This window comes from Meles meles, chromosome 1 (genome assembly GCF_922984935.1).
Source record: "Meles meles chromosome 1, mMelMel3.1 paternal haplotype, whole genome shotgun sequence".
Classification (NCBI taxonomy): domain Eukaryota; kingdom Metazoa; phylum Chordata; class Mammalia; order Carnivora; family Mustelidae; genus Meles; species Meles meles.
In genome coordinates this window covers 118,034,147-118,054,458 of record NC_060066.1, presented here as the reverse complement: position 1 = coordinate 118,054,458, position 20,312 = coordinate 118,034,147, and the positions used below count along the sequence as shown (strand labels likewise).

At 44.4% G+C, this 20,312-nt stretch overlaps 2 protein-coding genes across 8 annotated transcripts in view; both read left to right on the top strand.

Moving 5' to 3' along the window:
* The window catches only part of HIPK1 (homeodomain interacting protein kinase 1), a 50,622-nt gene extending 35,505 nt beyond the window's left edge, over nt 1-15,117 (top strand). For 6 of the 7 annotated variants that reach the window (XM_046009319.1, XM_046009308.1, XM_046009280.1 and 3 more), the window contains 7 exons: nt 574-708; nt 3,285-3,427; nt 3,839-4,021; nt 5,123-5,329; nt 7,050-7,291; nt 9,142-9,272; nt 10,540-15,117. In XM_046009319.1, coding sequence (XP_045865275.1) covers nt 574-708; nt 3,285-3,427; nt 3,839-4,021; nt 5,123-5,329; nt 7,050-7,291; nt 9,142-9,272; nt 10,540-11,028 — 1,530 coding nt within the window. In that variant the 3' untranslated portion in view covers nt 11,029-15,117. The remainder of the gene's footprint in view (nt 1-573; nt 709-3,284; nt 3,428-3,838; nt 4,022-5,122; nt 5,330-7,049; nt 7,292-9,141; nt 9,273-10,539) is intronic. The other variant, XM_046009299.1, reaches the window with a different exon arrangement.
* Nucleotides 15,118-17,224: 2,107 nt separating this feature from the next.
* OLFML3 (olfactomedin like 3) lies at nt 17,225-19,940 on the top strand. Its single transcript, XM_046014094.1, has 3 exons — nt 17,225-17,388; nt 18,073-18,358; nt 18,665-19,940. Exons 1-3 carry the CDS (start codon nt 17,275-17,277, stop codon nt 19,483-19,485), a joined length of 1,221 nt encoding a protein of 406 aa, XP_045870050.1. The 5' UTR covers nt 17,225-17,274; the 3' UTR covers nt 19,486-19,940.
* Nucleotides 19,941-20,312: the final 372 nt, after the last annotated feature.

Below are 20,312 nucleotides of genomic sequence, written 5' to 3'. Positions count from 1 at the left end.
TCAGTGGCCCCTTTGCTCACTCTTTCAGAATGACATCATGGCAGAGAGGCTGCATCAGATCAGGATGCCTCTTCAAGTGTTACATTCCTTCACTCTGTGTGTTTAAGCTATAGAAAGCCTTAAAATTTTCTACCTGCCATGGGACATGCAACTAAGATGGGCAGGAACATCATGAAAGACTTACATAAGCAACAGATACTGTATTTTCAATTCTGTGTGTAAATATTTGTGGCCCGTGACACAGAAGAAATTTGGAAGTCCAAAAACTCTTCTCTTGGGAGTAGGAAGAAGAGGAATTATTAATACATGCCTTTGTTACCTGAGTTTTGTAGAACCAATCCTCTGAATCTGGCCCAAGAAGGATTCCTATACTTGATTGCTTTAGGCCCTTGACATTTGACCTAGTAGGCTGATGCTGTGCAGAGTTGAAGGGGCAAGTTGTGTTTGTACGTGCATTTAGGTGATACGAAATGACTGCTTGTTGGTAATATCTTGGGGGGAATGAGAACCCTTCTGAATCCAGATAACCTGCCTCCGTGTCTGTTTCACTCACCTGCCTGATCTACGTTGCAGGGAAGCTGTACACCACTAATGGTAGCAACTCTCCACCCTCAAGTAGCCACCATCGCACCGCAGTATGCGGTGCCCTTTACTCTGAGCTGCGCAGCCGGCCGGCCGGCGCTGGTTGAACAGACTGCCGCTGTACTGGTAATTCCCCTCACTTGATTGTGTTACTAACGGAGTTTCTTTGGTTTCTTTCTTTTTTATTTTTTCCTGCTTGTTTTTGTTCTGTTTTCTTCTGGTTTTCTCATTAAAAAAAAAAAAAAAAAAAAAAATTTTTAACTTAGTCTTTGCAGAGGGCATGGAAGCATGTGCCATCTTGTGGCTGTGTTCTTGCTACATCTTTAATGTCTCATTGTTTTCCTCCCCAACATTTGCTGAAGCACTGTTTGATTCTGATATTCAGAGTGGCTCTGTAAGGAACCAGATCCCTTTATTCTTCTTTGCCAGCCTAGTGTGATAAAAGCTCTTGGTGTAGCCTCAGAAGAGCTTCAACACTGTATCTGTATTTTGCTTTTTTACCCTCTGATCCTTGAGAATAAAGGAAATGGCCTCTAGTTCGGCTCTGCTGCAGGTATCCAGATGGCCAAAATTTGAACTCCTTAGCAAGTTAGCTTCCTTCTTTATTTGCTGTTTTAAGCTTCTAAAATTTTTGTGCGTGTAGAAATGTTTAAGATGCTCCTAATTTATTGCTTTATCAGTTGATGTTAACTTTTCTTCTATGAACATATGAAGATGTTCTCTGAAGAATTTTTTTAGATCATATTTCATTTGTTGGTTGAGATTAAATATAAACTCATTTTTAGGGGTTTATGGAGAAATTAATGACTTTAAATAGGTCTTTATACAGAGACGAAAATATGGCTGAAAACCCTTATGCTAATACAATACCTTTGTGACTAAAAGTCCTGGGGAAAAGTCACTAAATGCAGCAGCAAATGAAATAGTATGGGGCTTAGAGATAGGAAAAATGAGTAGGACCTCAAGGTGTATTTCAGGATTTGTACCCTTCAGAGTGGTCTTTGGATGTGTTTTGGTTTATTCCGGGGAGTTAGAATTGATTATTGGACATCCAGCATTTCATTATTTGAAATTTAAAGCTAGGTAAGCATTTGAAAACCTTATTGATACTACTGAATACTGATTATCTGCGTCTTTTGTGAAGGGGCCTTTGAATTTCCTTTGTTGTTTCTCAAGGACTCTGTGAGTGTACACACTTCCAGAAGCATACTTTGGTTGTTGGAATTTGTTTGGTTTTTAGTTTAAAAGCCTTTGTCACCTCCAGATTAATTATATCATGAGCATAAAACCTGAGTGCAAGGGAGTCAGATATATTTACAATTTGATTGATCCAGGCCACTGGTTCTAACTTGCTCACCAATAGTTTTGAGAATGTTAGTCGATACTCTCCTTTGCTGCTTCTCTTAAATTTGCACTAGTCATTTGCTAAGCTTTGCACATTTTTGTTCTTCCTCTGTCAAAACAGTTCGTCGCTTGGAACGCCAGATTTCTGCCTCACGTTGGAATGTTATTTCTTGCTCTGTATTAAACTACATGCTTTGTCTTGTGCAGGTGTTGGCTTATGGAAAGACGCATGGTGTGACTTAACATACTTCTCTTATTTTTTGTTTTGTTTTATTTTGTTTTAAATTCTGCTTATGGTAGCAGAAGTATTTGCAGTTTCTCTGCTTTGAAGGCTTCTTGTTTGGAACCGGTATTTGTAACAAGTGGATCTGTTACTTGCAGAAATATTTTTAGAACAGTGTGTTGATGGCCTTGCAGTTTGAAATTTAAGAAAGAACCATATGTATCCTAGCATTGTAGGTGATTGTACTGTAGAATTTTAAAGTTTAAAAAGGAAACTTTCAAATCTGTTCCCATTTTTTAAGAAAATGCCAGAATTTCTGTAAGAAGTTCAGAAAACATATTTGTTGCTGTCTATTGCAAGTGCTTGTTAAAAACCAGAAATGATGTATTTTCTTGTAGTGATTAGTTTTTATGTTGAAGTATATTTTTATAAATGATATGTCGAATAGCATATTTTAGGTAACTATTAAAAACAAAATATGGTGCTCCCTGCATCTATTTTGGAAATATTTTACTTATTGCCTTATTTAATTCTCTCATATGGGTGTATATGATGAAGTTAGCTTTCTGTTTCTGGCATATGCTGGTTTGCCAAAGGATTTTGGCCTTTGGTCATTCACATCTGGCTTCATGTTCGAAGTTCTACCCTTTTAAAAAGGCATAATTCTCCCCTTTGTTTTATGGGTTGAATTGACCTGATGTCTTAACTGATTGGCACTTAAATTTTAAAATTCCTATTTTTAATCTCAGGGGAGCTGTCTTAACTTTATCTAGTTGTATTTTTAGAATCCTTGCAAAAATGATATTCCGTCATTTTAACCAGAGCTTACCTCTGAACTTTTCAGTCTTTGACTCCACAGTATAATAGAGAAACTCTTAACCACAGGGATCTTCTTTTCTTTAATACCCTAGTGGTCATGTTACAGAGGTGGCCCAGAGAAAGCAGTATATTCTCTTTCCCTATTCATAAGACTTGTAACCTTGAGCCCCTCTGACTTTTCTTTTTTGATCTCTGCAAGTTAACAATCTACAAGCAACTTCTTTTACAATATGAATTTTTCTTTCATCTAAAAAAACAAAACAAAAAGCCAAGAATGAGTCAAGTCTGGATCTTTTTTGTGTGTGTTTCCTTACAGCAGGCTTGGCCTGGAGGAACCCAACAAATTCTCCTGCCTTCAACTTGGCAACAGTTGCCTGGGGTAGCTCTGCACAACTCTGTCCAGCCCACAGCAGTGATTCCAGAGGCCATGGGCAGTGGCCAGCAGCTCACAGACTGGAGGCAAGTACCCTGTGTTCCTCTCTGGGAGATCTGCAAGGGCAGATCCCTTAGGGTAGGAGTGCTTGATGATTTGGTCAGACTCCTAGGAAGAAAATAAAGGAAAGGAGAGATGTATCTCTGTTTCAGATTCTTTAAGAAAAGAACCCTTTTTGGGCTAGGAGATGGAGTAATGAGAAACTTGGAATATAGGAAAACATAGGTTCTGAGATCAGGAATCATTTACTTCAGATTGAAAGTCTTATGCATTTAGAAACCATGCAATGAAAACCAAGGCTTTGTCATCCAGGTGCCCAATTTAAAAAATAAAATGCAGCTCTATTTGGTTGTCTTAATTGCTTCTAATACCTATCTGGTCCTAATTGCCCAGTGGTTTAGGCATTCAGTCTTCTCTATGTCTTTCTGTTGGTGCAGGAATGCCCACTCTCATGGCAACCAGTACAGCACTATCATGCAGCAGCCCTCCTTGCTGACTAACCACGTGACGCTGGCCACTGCTCAGCCCCTGAATGTTGGTGTTGCCCATGTTGTCAGACAACCACAATCCAGTTCTCTCCCTTCTAAGAAGAATAAGCAGTCTGCTCCAGTCTCTTCTAAGTAAGTCTTTATTAGAGTTGGTAGTTAAAAGTGTCATTTTTGAGAGAGATGTCGCCAGCATTTAAAGGGCTGTGGTATAGACCTTTTTGGTGAGAAGCAGCTAGTAGCAACCAAATTGAGGAAGAGATAACCTTATCACTTGGGCATGCATACCAGGTGTGTCCTCCTTATGCAAATCCTTTCTCTCTGCTGCCACTTTGAATCCAGGCCCTCTTTTTTTTTCTTTTTATATGATTTTTTTTTTAATAAACATATAATGTATTATTAGCCCCAGGGGTACAGGTCTATGAATCGACAGGTTTACACACTTCACAGCACTCACCGTAGCCCATATCCTCCCCAGTGTCCATAACCCAACCACCCTCTCCCTCCCCCTCTCCCCCCAACCCCCCTCAGTTTGTTTTGTGACATTAAGAGTCTCTTATGGTTTGTCTCCCTCCCAATCCCACCTTGTTTCATTTATTCTTTTCCTACCCGCCAAACTCCCCACATTGCATCTCCACTTCCTCATATCAGGGAGATCGTATGATAGTTGCCTTTCTCTGATTGACTTATTTCACTAAACATAATACCCTCTAGTTCCATCCACATGGTTGCAAATGGCAAGATTTCATTTCTTTTGATGGCTGCATAGTATTCCATTGTGTGTGTACACACACACACACACACACAAACACACACACACCCCCACCCCACATCTTCTTTATCCATTCATCAGTTGATGGACATCTAGGTTCTTTCCATAGTTTGGCTATTGTGGACGTTGCTGCTGTCAACATTCAGGTGCACATGCCCCTTGGGAGGCCCTCTTTTATGCCAATATTTTTATTTTTCTGCCCGCGTTACATTGGGAAATTTAACTATGGAATAAAGGGCATACAAAAATAAAATTTACATTGTATTTTAGGGTTCTTGGCCCTAGTGAAAACCCTCTTTTAGAGCAGTTTGTTTGGTTTTTATTGGAACTTCTATAGTAAGTGTATTGAATTAATGATTACATGAAAAGGAGTCAAAGAACAAGTTGGAAAGAGTTCTGGGGAAAAGGTGGATAATTTTGGAGGCCAGGGACTGAACGGTGTTTCTTGTGGCCTTTTTCTACAGGTCTTCTCTGGATGTTCTGCCTTCTCAAGTCTATTCTCTGGTTGGGAGCAGTCCTCTCCGTACCACATCTTCTTATAATTCCCTAGTCCCTGTCCCAGATCAGCATCAGCCAATCATCATTCCAGATACTCCCAGCCCTCCTGTGAGTGTCATCACCATCCGCAGTGACACCGATGAGGAAGAGGACAACAAGTATAAGCCCAATAGGTAAGATAGGTGAATGGCTCCCTGACCCAGTGGATCCTACCCTTAGTCTTAGACCCTTGGTTTCAGACAAGTGGTCCAGTTTGGGCTATGAAAGGAAGGACTAAAAATTGGTATTTTGGAAGTGTGGCCTTAGATGCGTGAGTGAGTCAGAACACTCCAGTTTCCAGATGACTGAGCATCATGTTAAATCCGTCTTTTCAGATACATTAGCTGGAAGAGGGATATTAAGTTGCTTAATATTTAGCTGCTTTGGCTTGGAATGCACATTATACCATGGACATGATTCCCTGCCTTTAAGGACCTTTAGGGTCTGAAAATAGATGCTATAGCAGAAGCACATAAACAACAGTTAATTGAAAAAGTCAGTAGATAGGAGGTTATTTGTAAATTCTTAATCTGGAAAGGCCACTTTGGAAGAGGTGCAACTTGAAGTAGGGCTACTTTCTTTTTCTCCTTCTACTTTGTGGTCTGAAAGTTGAGGAATGTCAGTACCAGATAATTTCCTCTTATTTCAGCACCTTAATCCAAGTTCTTAACTGGGCAGTTAACCAAGAGAGAGTGGATACCTTGAAGAACTGTTACATACACCTCTCTCTTAGTGGGAACATAGTTGCTTTGATTGTTCTGTGTTGTATGCTTTATTGGGTCTTTAGTGCTAGGCATAAAGAAGAGGGAATAACCCCACGTTTACCTGGGGAGGTAGGGTTCACACATGACAGTAACTGAGAAGACTTTTCAGAGTTACATATGAATGAAGTTTAATGACCTGAAAGAGCAGATTTAGAATGAAGTACCTCAAAAGAGGTATTTACAAATGATATTTACAGTTACAAAATGGTATTTACAAATGGGACGTAGACTTGAAACTAAGCATTGAAAGTGGTTTCTGAACTGATTTGGGGAAGAGAAAAGGTAAACTTTCCAGTGATGAAAAATGACTATGGAGTGGCAAAAAATGGGTAACCAGCAGGATTGCTTTGACTAGAGCCAAGTCTCTTTAAAAAATGAGGAAAAATTAAAGTTAGGAAGGAGGGGACGCCAGGTGGCTCAGTTGGTTGGACGACTGCCTTCGGCTCAGGTCATGATCCCGGAGTCTCGGGATCGAGTCCCGCATCGGGCTCCCAGCTCCACGGGGAGTCTGCTTCTCCCTCTGACCTTCTCACTCATGTTGTCTCTCACTGTCTCTCTCTCAAATAAATAAGTAAAACCTTTAAAAAAAAAGTTAGGAAGGTGGAGTTCAGTTTATGAAGGAACATTAAAAAAAAATATGGTGAGAAGTTTGTTTAGACATACCAAGGAATCATTTATATAGTTTAGCAGGATGTTACGGAGAATACTGTAGAAATAACCGTGAGTGGAAATGGCTGAGCAGCAACGTGGAAGAGTTGTTAGAGCTGTATGTCTGGCAGCATTCTGTGCCAGCTTGAATCCCGTCTTCACCACTTACCACTTGTGTGACCTTGGCTGAATGTCTTAATCTCTCTGTGCTTGTTTCCTCATATGCAAAATGGGGGTTATAGTAACTACTTCATAGAAGTGTTGTGAGGATTTAGTGAGACCTATGTGGAGGGTAAGAATAGTGCCTGATGCAGAATAAGAGCTCAGAAGTCTGCTGCTGCTCGTGTTACTCTGTTGCCATTATCGTCCTGGGAGGAACAATGATCATCAAAGAAACATTGCTAAAAGGGAGCTGAATTTTCACGTATTTTCTTCTCCTCAGCTCTGGCCTGAAAGCAAGGTCTAACGTCATCAGTTATGTCACTGTCAATGATTCTCCAGACTCTGACTCTTCCTTGAGCAGCCCATATTCCACTGATACCCTGAGTGTTCTCCGGGGCAACAGTGGATCCCTGGTGGAGGGGCCCGGCAGAGTCGCGGGGGATGGCGCTGGCACCCGCACCATCATTGTGCCTCCACTGAAAACTCAGCTCGGTGACTGCACTGTGGCAGCCCCGGCCTCAGGTAAGCATCCTCACAGCAGCATGGGAATTCTCTGTCACTGTTTGTGTCCTGAATGTGTTGCTTCAATCTACTTATGCCAGCGGTAGCGACCAGTTCCTTAATTCAGAAATCAGTTCCTTGGGATGTGAAAAAATTTGTGGCGATCAGTTTATCTTACTTTGTTTATTTTGTTCGGATTAACATAGTAGTCAATTTGTAGTCTCAGAAATGTACTCACTTTTGCTGGGAGAACACAGACAAGAGCTGTTGTACAGCCAGGAGAATCAGCAGGCAAATTTTTGTCACAGGTGATTCAAATTTGAGAATCCAGCATGAACAGGAACTGATACTATTTTTTTTTTTTTTGAAAACAGCGTGTACTTAGACCTTTTCTTACCCAAATGTCATAGCAGTGATACTTTGTGGGTTTTTTTTTTTTAATTTTAAAAAAGATTTTATTTATTTATTTGACAGATAGAGGTCACAAGTAGGCAGAGAGGCAGGCAGAGAGAAAGGAGGAAGCAGGCTCCCCGCTGAGCAGAGAGCCTGATGGGGAGCTCGATCCCAGGACCCTGAGCTCATGACCTGAGCTGAAGGCAGAGGCTTAACCCACTGAGCCACCCAGGTGCCCCGATACTTTGTGGTTTTATTATCAACCTAGCTTCCTCCATCTTTTTTGCTGTTAGATGCTGGGCTTAGGCTTGCTGGTTCAGTTACCAGGTAATGCTAGCTGTAGTAACAAGCCGCAGATCTCCAGGCCTTGACATAATAGAAGTTTGCTTATCAGTCACATCACTTCCCAGTGCTAGTGCTCCTGGTTGGTGGGCCTGCAGTGAGTCAAGGATCAGAGCCCAGGAATCCTCAACCTCTGATGAGAAGAGGGAAGAGTTTGGAGGAGGGACACACATTGCTTTAGCTCTTGAGCCCTGGAAACAGTGCATACTAACCCATGGCCCCACCTGGAGGCTGGGGGTCCCAGGAAACGGAGTCCTTGTCTAGGCAGCTGTTTTCCAGTGGCAACTCTGTACACCAAAGGAGGGAAGCATGGATTTTTGGTGTCAGTATAGCTGTCTGTGCTGTACTTAACGTAAATTAGTGTTTTACTCTGAATTGTGTTACTGACAGAGACATGAACAGGATTCTGATTTTAGGATATTGTGTTAAGTTTTAGTATGGTCCCTGCCCCCCCAGAAGTGGGTAGCTATCCCATTGAAGATAAGGCAGAACTTCCTGATGCCAGGCTACTGAACAGTGTTGTTGGAAGCTCTGTCCACTGTTGGGTCCAAAGAATAGAGGCTCCTCCACAAATCATTGAATAAATGATTCCGTTTTCCTAGTAGGACTACAGAGGAAACAAAATTTTGAAATTGATCTTGTTTATATCCAACTGGCCTGCATTTTCTTAGAATTTGAAGCTAGTGAGTGCCCAACAAGATCTAAGCATACCTTCTTTTGAAGCCCCTTTGACACCTAAATGTCCTAAGTATTACCAACATCTTACTCAGCTTCCCACTGTCATTTCTATACTTGTTTAACCCCTTCCTATATAAAACTCTAGGCCCCTTGGGGGTATAGGGACTGTGTCCCACTGGTGTTTATATTTCCAGTAGTGCCTTGCACATTATAAGAGACTAGATAAGATTTACTAAAGTGAATCTTTGGAAGATCCTTTATGGAGCTTTGTAGCAAGCCAGAAAAGAAATGGGTTGTATAGTTTTTGTTCTTCTGGTGTAAACGTAATTGAGGAAATAAGATACACATGAAACCTTAACTTTTGCAAACCTCTTTCAGATGCGGACTGATGAATATGATGCCATCTGAGGTTTAGCTGAAGCTACTCATAACTCATTACGGTCTGACCCTTTTTTTAGGTCTCGTGAGCAGTAAGACCAAGCCAGTGGCCTCAGTGAGTGGGCAGTCATCTGGATGCTGCATCACCCCCACAGGGTATCGAGCTCCACGCGGGGGGACCAGTGCAGCACAGCCACTCAACCTTAGCCAGGTAAGCGCTAGGGGCTGCTGCCTTCTGTTTGGGGCCCTCCCTACTGTCACTCTCTGGAGAACCCTGCTTCTGGCTGGACTGCTGAATAAAGCCAAATGAATCCCCTTTTGTGTCAGACCGTTTAGTGTTCTGTGGCCTGCGTCATGTCTGCATGTGCTATGTCCCTTTATTCACTCTGTAAGTGTGTTGAGGATGCACATTCCAGGTTTTCCATCAGACCTCCCTAAGCTGTCCTGGAAGATTAGAGAAATGTCTGGAATTTAGGAAGAGCCTCGGGTGCTTTAGTCCATGCCCGCTTCTGTACCACCACATGCTTTGCTCCCAGGTCCTCTCCTTTATCGCCCAGGTCATAAATAACCTTGAGCCTCATACCGGTTACTTGAGGCAAGAGACAGTGCAAAGCTTTGTGGCCACTTCATCAACTGGTTCTAGTGCTGTGTGTTGCCTTGAGTCTGAGATCCACCCCCCCCAACCACTATGTGATCTGATAGTATGGGGAGAGACACTATTCTGCTTGTAAAAGAGGTACTATTTATTCTTTCTTCAGCTAAAATTCTGGTGCTTGTATGATGTCTACCAGTAGTAAGAAAGTGTAAACATGAGGATGTAACTGTGTGTGTGTGTGTGTGTGTGTGTGTGTGTGTGAGAGAGAGAGAGAGAGAGAAAGCACATGCCAGTGCAAATGTCAGTTCGAGTTAGTGCATGTGTTTTAGGCTCCACAAGTCAAGAGGGATATGAAGAACTTAGAGGAGAACAAAAGAAAACAATGGCAAGAAAGAAAGGTTAGGAAAAATTCAAATTCCCTGGCACCAAAATAGGGTGAGTTAACAGTTACTAACTTGCAGGAGTGGGTAACCCTGAGATCACAAGTAGGCAGAGAGGCAGGCAGAGGGAGAGGGGGAAGCAGGCTCCCTGCTGAGCAGAGAGCCCGATGTGGGGCTCGATACCAGGACCCCGAGATCATGACTTGAGCCGAAGGCAGAGGCTTAACCCACTGAGCCACCCAGGCACCCCCCCCCCCCATGAAATCTTGATTCCCCCGTGGCCTCTGTCAAACTTAAGAGCAAACCGCTGGGCTGGGTTAGGATCTGTTCTGCCAAGAGGTGGAGGGATGGAGGCTGACTTCTGACAGCATTGCCAGTCTGGGAGATTCTGTACTGTGGCAGCCTAGGAACTGTACAGGTTAGAACCTCAACTCTCCACTTGGCCTTTGGTCCCCAAACCGGAATGACCTCAAGGTTCCTCACCCGCTTCTTCCTCCTTCCAGAACCAGCAGTCATCGTCAGCTCCAACCTCGCAGGAGAGAAGCAGCAACCCTGCCCCCCGCAGGCAGCAGGCGTTTGTGGCCCCGCTCTCCCAGGCCCCCTACGCCTTCCAGCATGGCAGCCCACTACACTCGACGGGGCACCCACACCTGGCCCCAGCCCCTGCTCACCTGCCGAGCCAGCCTCACCTGTATACGTATGCTGCCCCCACCTCTGCTGCTGCACTGGGCTCCACCAGCTCCATTGCTCATCTCTTCTCCCCCCAGGGCTCCTCAAGGCATGCTGCAGCCTATAGCACTCACCCTAGCACTCTGGTGCACCAGGTCCCTGTCAGCGTTGGGCCCAGCCTTCTCACTTCTGCCAGTGTGGCCCCTGCTCAGTACCAACACCAGTTTGCCACCCAGTCCTACATTGGGTCTTCCCGAGGCTCAACAATTTACACTGGATACCCACTGAGTCCGACAAAGATCAGCCAGTATTCCTATTTGTAGTTGGTGAGCAGAGGGAGGAGGGGTCTTGGCTGCCTGTTCCTGGCCCCGAGTTCTTAATAACAGGCTATGATGAACTCCTCCCTTAAGCCCCTCTTGAAACTCCTTAGCCAGCAACTTGTTCTGTAGGGGCCCACTGAAGCAGAAGGTTTTTCTCTGGGGAACCTGTCTTAGTGTTGACTGCATTGTTGTAGTCTCCCAAAGTCTGCCCTATTTTTTAATTCTTTATTTTTGTGACAGCATTTTTGGTATTTGGAAGAGTTCAGATGCCCATCTTCTGCAGTTACCAAGGAAGAGAGATCGTTCTGAAGTTACCCTTTGAAAAATATTTTCTCTCTGACTTGATTTCTATAAATGTTTTTAAGACCAAGTGAAGCCCCTCTTTATTTAACTTTGTTTTATTGTAATTGCTGGCCAGAGGAAAAATGCTGATAGAAGGACTTGAAATCTGGTAACAAGTGAGAAAAGAAAAATCATCACTTTTTGCTTATTTAAAAACCAAGACTTAATTGCCTCTTTTAAGAGCAGCTTACACAAGTCTGTATTTGACTATCAGGCATTTCTCCTCTCAAAATTTTACCTTTCCTTATGAGACATTAGACTACAGTGTTTAGTTTGTTTTCATGTCATGTTATACTTACTGGGCAATTGTTATTTTTGCAAAACTGGTTATATACTGCTCCTTATTACTCTTGGGATTCTCTCAGTTGCTCCTGTGTTTATTGTAAAGTAGTGTTAAAAAGGCAGCTCACCATTTGCTGGTAACTTAGTGTGAGAGAATCCATACCTACCGTGAAAGCACTAGGTATTACTCTTTTTAAATGAAGTACCATGCATTCTTCTTAAGTTATTTTTTAAAAGTATTTCTCTCTCTGATTCAGCTTAAATTTTATTATTGGAAAAGCCATTAAGGTTGTTATTATTGTATGGTGGTGGTTGTCTTATTATATGCAAAATCTCTTTGTATTATGCGATACTGGTATTGATGAGCTTTGCCTAAAGGTTGTTGGCATTGGTGAGCTTTGCCTAAAGATTAATATGAATTTTCAATAATACACCTCTCTCTCTTTGCCTCATCTCTCCCTTCTGTTCTATGATTTATTTGGGGAGAAAGCTAAAGAATCTGAAACCAGATAAGAACGTTGTGTATAGCTTTTATACTTTAAAGTAGCTTCCTTTGTATGCCAGCAGCAAATTGAATGCTCTCTTATTAAGACTTATACAATAAGTGCATGTAGGAATTGCAAAAAATATTTTAAAAATTTATTACTGAATTTAAAAATATTTTAGAAGTTTTGTAATGGTGGTGTTTTAATATTTTGCATAATTAAATATGTACATATTGATTAGAAAAATATAACAAGCAATTTTTCCTGCTAACCCAAAATGTTATTTGTAATCAAACGTGTAGTGATTACACTTGAATTGTGTATTTAGTGTGTATCTGATCCTCCAGTGTTACCCCGGAGATGGAATGGATGTCTCCATTGTATTTAAACCAAAATGAACTGATACTTGTTGGAATGTATGTGAACTAATTGCAATTATATTAGAGCATATTACTGTAGTGTTGAATGAGCAGGGGCATTGCCTGCAAGAAGAGGAGACCCTTGGAATTGTTTTGCACAGGTGTGTCTGGTGAGGAGTTGTTCAGTGTGTGTCTCTTCTTCCCTTTCTCCTCCTTCCCTTATTGTAGTGCCTTATATGATAATGTAGTGGTTCATAGAGTTTACAGTGAGCTTGCCTTAGGATGGACCAGCAAGCCCTTGTGAACCCTAAGCTGTTCACTGGGATTTATCAGAACAGGATTAGTAGCTGTGTTGTGTAAATGCATTGTTGTCAGTTTCCCTGCTGATGTTGAAAAGTAAAAACAGCAGCTTTTCTCCTTTAGCACCACGTCTACCCCTTTCCAGTCTGGAATCTCAGCTGAGTTCTCACAGAAGCGTTTTCCCCACGTGGCTCTCTCACGGTGCATTGCTACCTTGCTTCTGTGAGAATTTGGGAAGCAGGTGAGAGGAGTCAAGCCAATATGAAATATATGGTTGTTTTCTTTTTCTTTAAAGTATGTGCAATCACTTTTAGAATGAGATTTTTCTTTTCCTTTTCCCATGTGGCAGTTCTTCCTGCAAATAGTTGCCATTCCTAGTAAAATATTTGCTTGTTGGAAAAAAACATAACAGATCTGTTTATACCAAAGAGCCTGTTGTATTGCTTACCATGTCCCCATACTATGAGGAGGAGTTTTGTGATGCCGCTGGTGACAGGGAACTCACAGGAAGGTTTCTGAGCCGGTGAAGAATATTAAAAAGGAACCAAAGCCTGTTGAGTCATCGGGCTTTTGACGTTTCTTTTTAACAACTTGAATATTCTTGGGGCTGTGAATTTGTCCTTGTACTCTCAGCTCCTGCATGGATCTGGGTCAAGTGGAGGGTACTGGGGATGGGGATGTTCCTGCCCATAAAAGATTTGGGGGAAGAAGGTTAACTCTAAGATAGAGAAGTGTTCCATCTGAATTGAAAATTATGTACTTGAGGGCTAAGTCTAGGACTGGTTCTTTGTAGAGATGGTGTCAAGGAGGTGCAGGATGGAGATGGGAGATTTCATGGAGCCTGGTCAGCAAGCTCTGTACCGGGTTGAACACCGAGGAGCTGTCAAGGTATTTGGAGTTTCTTCATTGTAAAGAGTAAGGGCTTCCACGATGGGGCAGATAGTCAGTACAGCCTACCAGGAATATGTTGGTGTTTTCTGCTTTTTCTCTTTTCTTTTCTTACTTCTTTTTTTTTTCCTTTTCTTTTTTCTTTTCCTTTCTTCTCTCTTTTCTTTCTTTTTTTCCTTTTTTTCTTATTTCTTCTTGTGGTCATTCTCCTGAGTTGTGTTTGCACCGCTATATTGGTGAAGATACCCAAGCAGCTCGTATAGTTTCCATCACTAGTGTTACACATTTTTCTGGTCAGTGTGTGTGATCTTTGTGTGTCCTTTTTTGCCAAACATATTTTGATGTTCTTGGTCAAAGGCAGACCTAGTTTCTAGTAGAAACATTTTTTATTCCTTATCTTTCCTCTACAAGGGATAAAAGATTTGTTGTTTTTGTAACAAATGCGATACCAGGGCGGGGTGAATACAAAACACTCCACTCCTGCCCCCCGTCCAATAAGTAGATACCACTTAAGGTGCAAGTCTTAACTAACTTCATGGGGAAAAGACAATACCCAGAGTGTGTATTGTTATCTGAAACATCTGACTAGCAGGTGTGGCTTTAAGAATTTTAGAAATTTTCAGCCTTAACCTGCAAATTGGCATTTCAGATTTACCAAGATAAAAATCCATCTGTGTCTGCTGAATACAGTGCTCAATGTGGCTTTAGAATCTGTCCCTGGGGCTTCACATTGCCAGCCCTGACAGGATGGGGGGAAGCCCTGTGAATTCAGTGAGCGGCTGGCACCTGGTCATAGTGGCCTAACCTCAGTCAGGCCAGCTTCAGGCTTTACATCCTTTCAAAACTTGTGCTTCCAGCTTCTCCCCTTCAGGGTGAGAGAGAAAGTGGGGAAGGCTTAAATACAGCCACTCCGGGCTCATCGGGACACTTGATCACTCCAGAGTTTTAATAGCTCCCAGGAGGGGACACTGGCATCAGTGCTCAGCTCAGATACCAGCCCCAGAAATAAGAACTCCATTTCACACAGTTCTGGCCATCCATCATCCTCCACGAGAGGGGCTCAGCTTGACTGCCCTGAGCCAGGCAAGCACAGTAATGTGTGTTTTATTCAGCATTATTCTGCAAAAACCCACTGGTTAGGTTGGTTTGTTTTAGGATAGGAAATGAAATGCCTCTCAGTGACAGGAATGGCCCAAGCCTGCTTCCTATTTTGGGTTTTGGTTTTGTTTTTTTTAACTGATGGATGGTGCAGCATGTCCACATGGTTGTTTGTCGCTAAACTTTATATAATGTGTGGTTTTGATTCAGCTTGAAAAATAATCTCACGACATGTAGCAGTACATTATATGTACATTATATGTAATGTTAGTATTTCTGCTTTGAATCCTTGATATTGCAATGGAATTCCAACTTTATTAAATGTATTTGATATGCTAGTTATTGTGTGCGATTTGAACCTTTTTTGCTTTCTCCCTTTTCTGGTTGTGCGCTTCCTTTTACAACAAGCCTCTAGAAACAGTTTCTGAGAATTATTGAGCTATGTTTGTAATGCAAATGTACTTAGGGAGTATGTAAAATAATCATTTTAACAAAAGAAATAGATATTTAAAATTTAATACTAACTACGGGAAAAGGGTCCATTGTGTAAAACATAGTTTATCTTTGGATTCAATGTTTGTCTTTGGTTTTACAAAGTAGCTTGTATTTTCAGTATTTTCTACATAATATGGTAAAATGTAGAGCAATTGCAATGCATCAATAAAATGGGTAAATTTTCTGATTCATGTGGCTGTTCTTGACTTCTGTTAGAGGGGTGCAAAGGGGACCAAAAAAATGACATCTTTGGAGTGGCTAAGTACATCGCATCTGAACATCAGTGGCGGCTTAGGGACAAATCCATCTTTCATACAAATACAAATCCACAGTGGAAATGAATCGGAGTTAGTAGAAAACACTGCCCAAGAATGGAGTGTCCGGGACCTAACTGAAGATCATCTGGTCCTGGTCCTCTGAAAGAGACAGAACTTTTGATCCAGGATAACTAAACTTTGTTTCCTAGCACATTCCACCAGCCATCTGAAGTATCGTAATGAAAATCAGAACCACCACAGAAGACCCTATTTTTTCCACCTTTCACGCTGCATTGTTAGAAGTCCTTTTGGAGAAGGACTTTTTGTTAGAAGTCCTTTTGGAGAAGAACTTTTTGTTAGAAGTCCTTTTGGAGAAGGACTTCTCTGATTCTCTAATCTCTGCTTAGATTTCTCTTGATTCTAAAGTGAAGAAAATTTCTCCTGATAAAGAACTAGAGATTTGTCTAGATCAGTCACTGCAGGTCTCTGAATAAATGCTATACTTACTTTGCTTTTTTTTGACATGTGTTTCAGGCCACATCTACTCTACAGTGGCCATTAATTCATTGTGGGGTTCTGCAGTCATGGTTGGGATATAGAGATGAGACACATTTAGAAACATTTTTGGACCATAACCAAGAGAAATGATCAATAAGCTCTTCTCTCCCATTAGTAGGGAAGTCAGAACACATTTATTTTGATTTAGACTGCAACACGTTACATTTTTCCAATTTTTTTTCCCTAAATAAATGAACATGAAATGAGGGTGGACTCACTGAACGTTCCCCAATTTGGGTAAGAGAATATACCTAGAAGCATTCAGGTAAGAGAAAGCCAAGTAGAAAGGCTCTGCCATCAATCTCACTTCCAGGTAATCAAGAATAATTTAATTTGTCAGTGATTTGGGCTTGTTTTTGTTTGTTTTTAAATCTGTTATATTCTCTTCCTTAGGCTAAATCAGAGAGAGATTGGGATAGCCCCTTAAGTAGTTGGATAAGTCTGTGGGGAAATCTGTGTTTTAATGATGAAAACCCCTGTAAGCTCAGTCTGCTTGGCTCGCTTTGTGGAAAATTTTCCACAGGACGTGAGGTCTAAGCCTTGGTTTCCCTGTGAATCCTGAGATGACACCAGGTGCCTATCACAAGATGGCGCCAATGAGCTATAGAAGAAGGTAGTGTAGCTGGGACCTCTGATCTTTTCTCCCACCTCTTCCCCTCAAACCTCATCTCTCCTGCTTCCAGCTTCCACTCAACAAGGCAGAAAACAATTCATGCTATTATTGCTGGGAAAGGAAAAGATTAATGATGGATGTTTCTTATGAAGCCAGCACTGACTGGAAGGAAGCATGCATTCTCCTAAAACAGGAATAGAGTTTGCTGAGTGTACTTACTCTGGGGCCCCTCCCTCCTGCTGCTAGCTCCTTTTTCTGGGTGGCTGCCTGGAAGGCCTCTGCCCTGGGGTTTCATCTCCTTCCCCTCTCCTGCGGAGCCTGCAGCCTAGGCGGGAGGCGGTTAAGGCTTCTGGCTGCTCTGCCATAGGGCCATCTGTGTTTGATCAGTCCAGGCAGAAAGGAGCGGGTGGGGGCTGTAAGGAGACTATGAAAGCATTCCAGAGTAGTGAGAGAGACCCGAGATCCAGAAAGAGAGAAGGCACCGCCCCCACCCCGCCTCCAAAGCTAAGCAGCGGGCTTGAGTGGAAAAGGCACAGGACCTCACACTCCTACTCCGGCCCCGTTCTGCTGCCATGGGGCCCTGCACGCCTCTTGTCACTTTGTTCCTTTTGTCATGGCTGCGACCCCTTCAAGGACAGCAGCACCACCTTGTGGAGTACATGGAACGCCGACTAGCTGCCTTGGAGGTGAGTGACTCCTTTCTGTACTGGGCCAGGCGGGAAGGACTTCCCGTCTCTTGCTGATTCACCCAGTGTGTCAGGGATCTGGGGACATGGCAAGACAGGGCTCTCTGAGGACATACAGAAAACTCTTATTCAGAGTATCCTTACAAGTGCAAGCCCTCCTCCTTCCCCCGCAACGACAGAGCGATTCCAAAGCAAACAGGCCTTTGTGTTTTACCCTCAGATTGCGTGGGATAAAGGGACTGAGGACACGGACATGAGAGCTAGCATGGCAGGACAGCATCTCAGGGGCAGCTGATGATTCTGTGAGAGTTGGAAGTTCCCGGAGAATCTGCAGCTTTGTGTCTTTTTAACAGTTTGAAGTCTGTGGCATTCCCAAGTTGAAATCTGTTCATTCCCAAGAGGAGAACTGTACAGGGGAGCCGAGACCACTTACCGCCCTCATGTACTTAGGCCACCCGCAGCGGCTCAGAGGACACGAAGTGGGGGTAGAGGGCTAGGTGATCCCAGCTGGGTTTTTTGCACATTTGGCATCTCTGAACATCTGGTTTCCCTTCAGTGGGGGTTGAAGGGGAGTTGATCTCTGGCCGAGTTTGTGCTTTTTCCTGTTCCTCACTCCCTGGTTGGGCCTCTCCCTGCCTGGGAGTGGTAACCCTTCAGCCCCTCGCCTGGCCCCCATCCCTGCAGGAACGGCTGGCCCAGTGCCAGGACCAAAGTAGCCGGCATGCCGCTGAGCTGAGGGACTTCAAGAACAAGATGCTGCCGCTGCTGGAGGTGGCCGAGAAGGAGCGCGAGGCCCTCAGGACTGAGGCTGACAGCATTTCGGGGAGAGTGGACCGTCTGGAGCGGGAGGTTGACTATCTGGAGACCCAGAACCCAGCTCTACCCTGTGTGGAAGTTGATGAGAAGGTGACCGGAGGCCCTGGGATCAAAGGCAAGGGCAGAAGAAACGAGAAGTACGATATGCTGACAGGTAAGCAGAGACCTGACACTCTCAGGATATGTATTCTGCCTTGGCTCTCCCCCGTTTTTCTCCTTGTCCCAGAGGCCACTTTGGTGTGATCTTCTGGAATCTGCTTTAGGGGTCTCTAATGACCGGTCCATTGAGAGCATTTCTGGGGACCCAGACCTCTGGGGCACCCTTTCCCCTATCCTCTGTATGAGTGGAGGCATCCACCGGCAGCCGTCCTCAAGGCGGCCCACCCTGAGGGGTTCCCGCAGCGGGCATCTAACTCCTGTGTGTATTGCCTTGTCCTGTGCTCTTCTCTGTCCCCGACAGACTGTGGCTACACCATCTCTCAGGTGAGATCAATGAAGATCCTGAAGCGGTTCGGTGGTCCGGCTGGTCTATGGACCAAGGATCCAATGGGGCCGACAGAGAAGATCTACGTATTAGATGGGACACAGAATGACACAGCCTTTGTCTTCCCAAGGCTGCGGGACTTCACCCTCGCCATGGCTGCCCGGAAAGCTTCCCGGGTCCGGGTGCCCTTCCCCTGGGTAGGCACGGGGCAGCTGGTGTATGGTGGCTTTCTTTATTATGCCCGAAGGCCTCCTGGAGGACCTGGAGGGGGAGGTGAGCTGGAGAACACTTTGCAGCTCATCAAATTCCACTTGGCAAACCGGACCGTGGTGGACAGCTCAGTATTCCCGGCGGAGGGTTTGATCCCCCCGTATGGGCTGACGGCAGACACGTACATCGACCTGGCTGCGGACGAGGAGGGCCTTTGGGCTGTCTATGCCACTCGGGAAGATGACAGGCACTTGTGTCTGGCCAAGTTAGACCCTCAGACCCTGGACACCGAGCAGCAGTGGGACACCCCATGTCCCAGAGAGAATGCCGAGGCTGCCTTTGTCATCTGCGGGACCCTGTACGTTGTCTATAACACCCGCCCTGCCAGCCGTGCCCGCATCCAGTGCTCCTTTGATGCCAGCGGCACCCTGACCCCTGAAAGGGCGGCACTCCCGTATTTCCCCCGCCGATATGGGGCCCATGCCAGCCTCCGTTACAACCCCCGGGAGCGCCAGCTCTATGCCTGGGATGATGGCTACCAGATTGTCTATAAGCTGGAGATGAGAAGGAAAGAGGAAGAAGTCTGAGCACCTAGCTCTGGTGGTCGCATCTCCCTCACCTCTACACCTTTCTGTCCCCACGACATTTCCTGCTTCTCGTCCAGATGTGGGCGACTTGCAGTTTGGGGCCCAGAAACGCAGCCAATGGAAGCCAAATTCTCATAGCCCCTGCGTTTCCTGTGGGACCTTAGATCTTGAGAGATCTTTTCAGAGCTGAAAGAGAGATAACCCTAAGTGTGGCTCCCCTCCTGCCCCATGGCAATGAATTTCAGGCCAAAGGCCACGCAGACCCAGAGCTCTGACCCTCGTATGGGGGCAGCCCCAGCAAACAGACAACAGAATATTTCTTGCCTCGGTGCAAGTCCGGTGGAGGGAGAGAGTTCTAGGAGGAGGAGACTTTGGCTCTCTGCCCTTTCCCTTTAGTGCCCGGGAGAATGGGGCTTTCTCCACATCAGTTTGTATTGCAAGGTTTTACATTAAAAGGAAAATCCACTGCTCCTCGCCTGTGTTTGTTTGGGGTGGCCCTCAGCTCAGATTTCTCCCTGTGACCCCGCATTTTCCTCCTCCACCCCACTGCCACTCCTTAAGCCACTAGAGGGGTTTGGCTGGGCTCTCTTGCTGAGCGAGAGGGGACTTCTCGAGTTACAGATTTTACCGTGAGGCGCCTGGGGAAGCGCAGAATCCCGCCAACTGAGGAGTTTGGCCGAGGAGAGGCCTCCCTCCACACCCACCTCTCCTCCTCAGTGGCCCTCCCAGAGCCGCCCTTGGCTGCCAGACTGGGGCCCAGGGGCAGAGCTTCCCATTCCAGTTCTCAGAGGGTTTGAATCATAAAGTGGACTTGAGTCCCCCTGGAC

Coding starts and splice junctions, on each gene's coding strand:
- OLFML3 (XM_046014094.1), top strand. CDS start 17,275: ATGGGGCCCTGCACGCCTCTTGTCACTTTGTTCCTTTTGTCATGGCTG. Junction 17,389..18,072: donor GCCGACTAGCTGCCTTGGAG/GTGAGTGACTCC, acceptor CCATCCCTGCAG/GAACGGCTGGCCCAGTGCCA. Junction 18,359..18,664: donor GAAGTACGATATGCTGACAG/GTAAGCAGAGAC, acceptor TGTCCCCGACAG/ACTGTGGCTACACCATCTCT.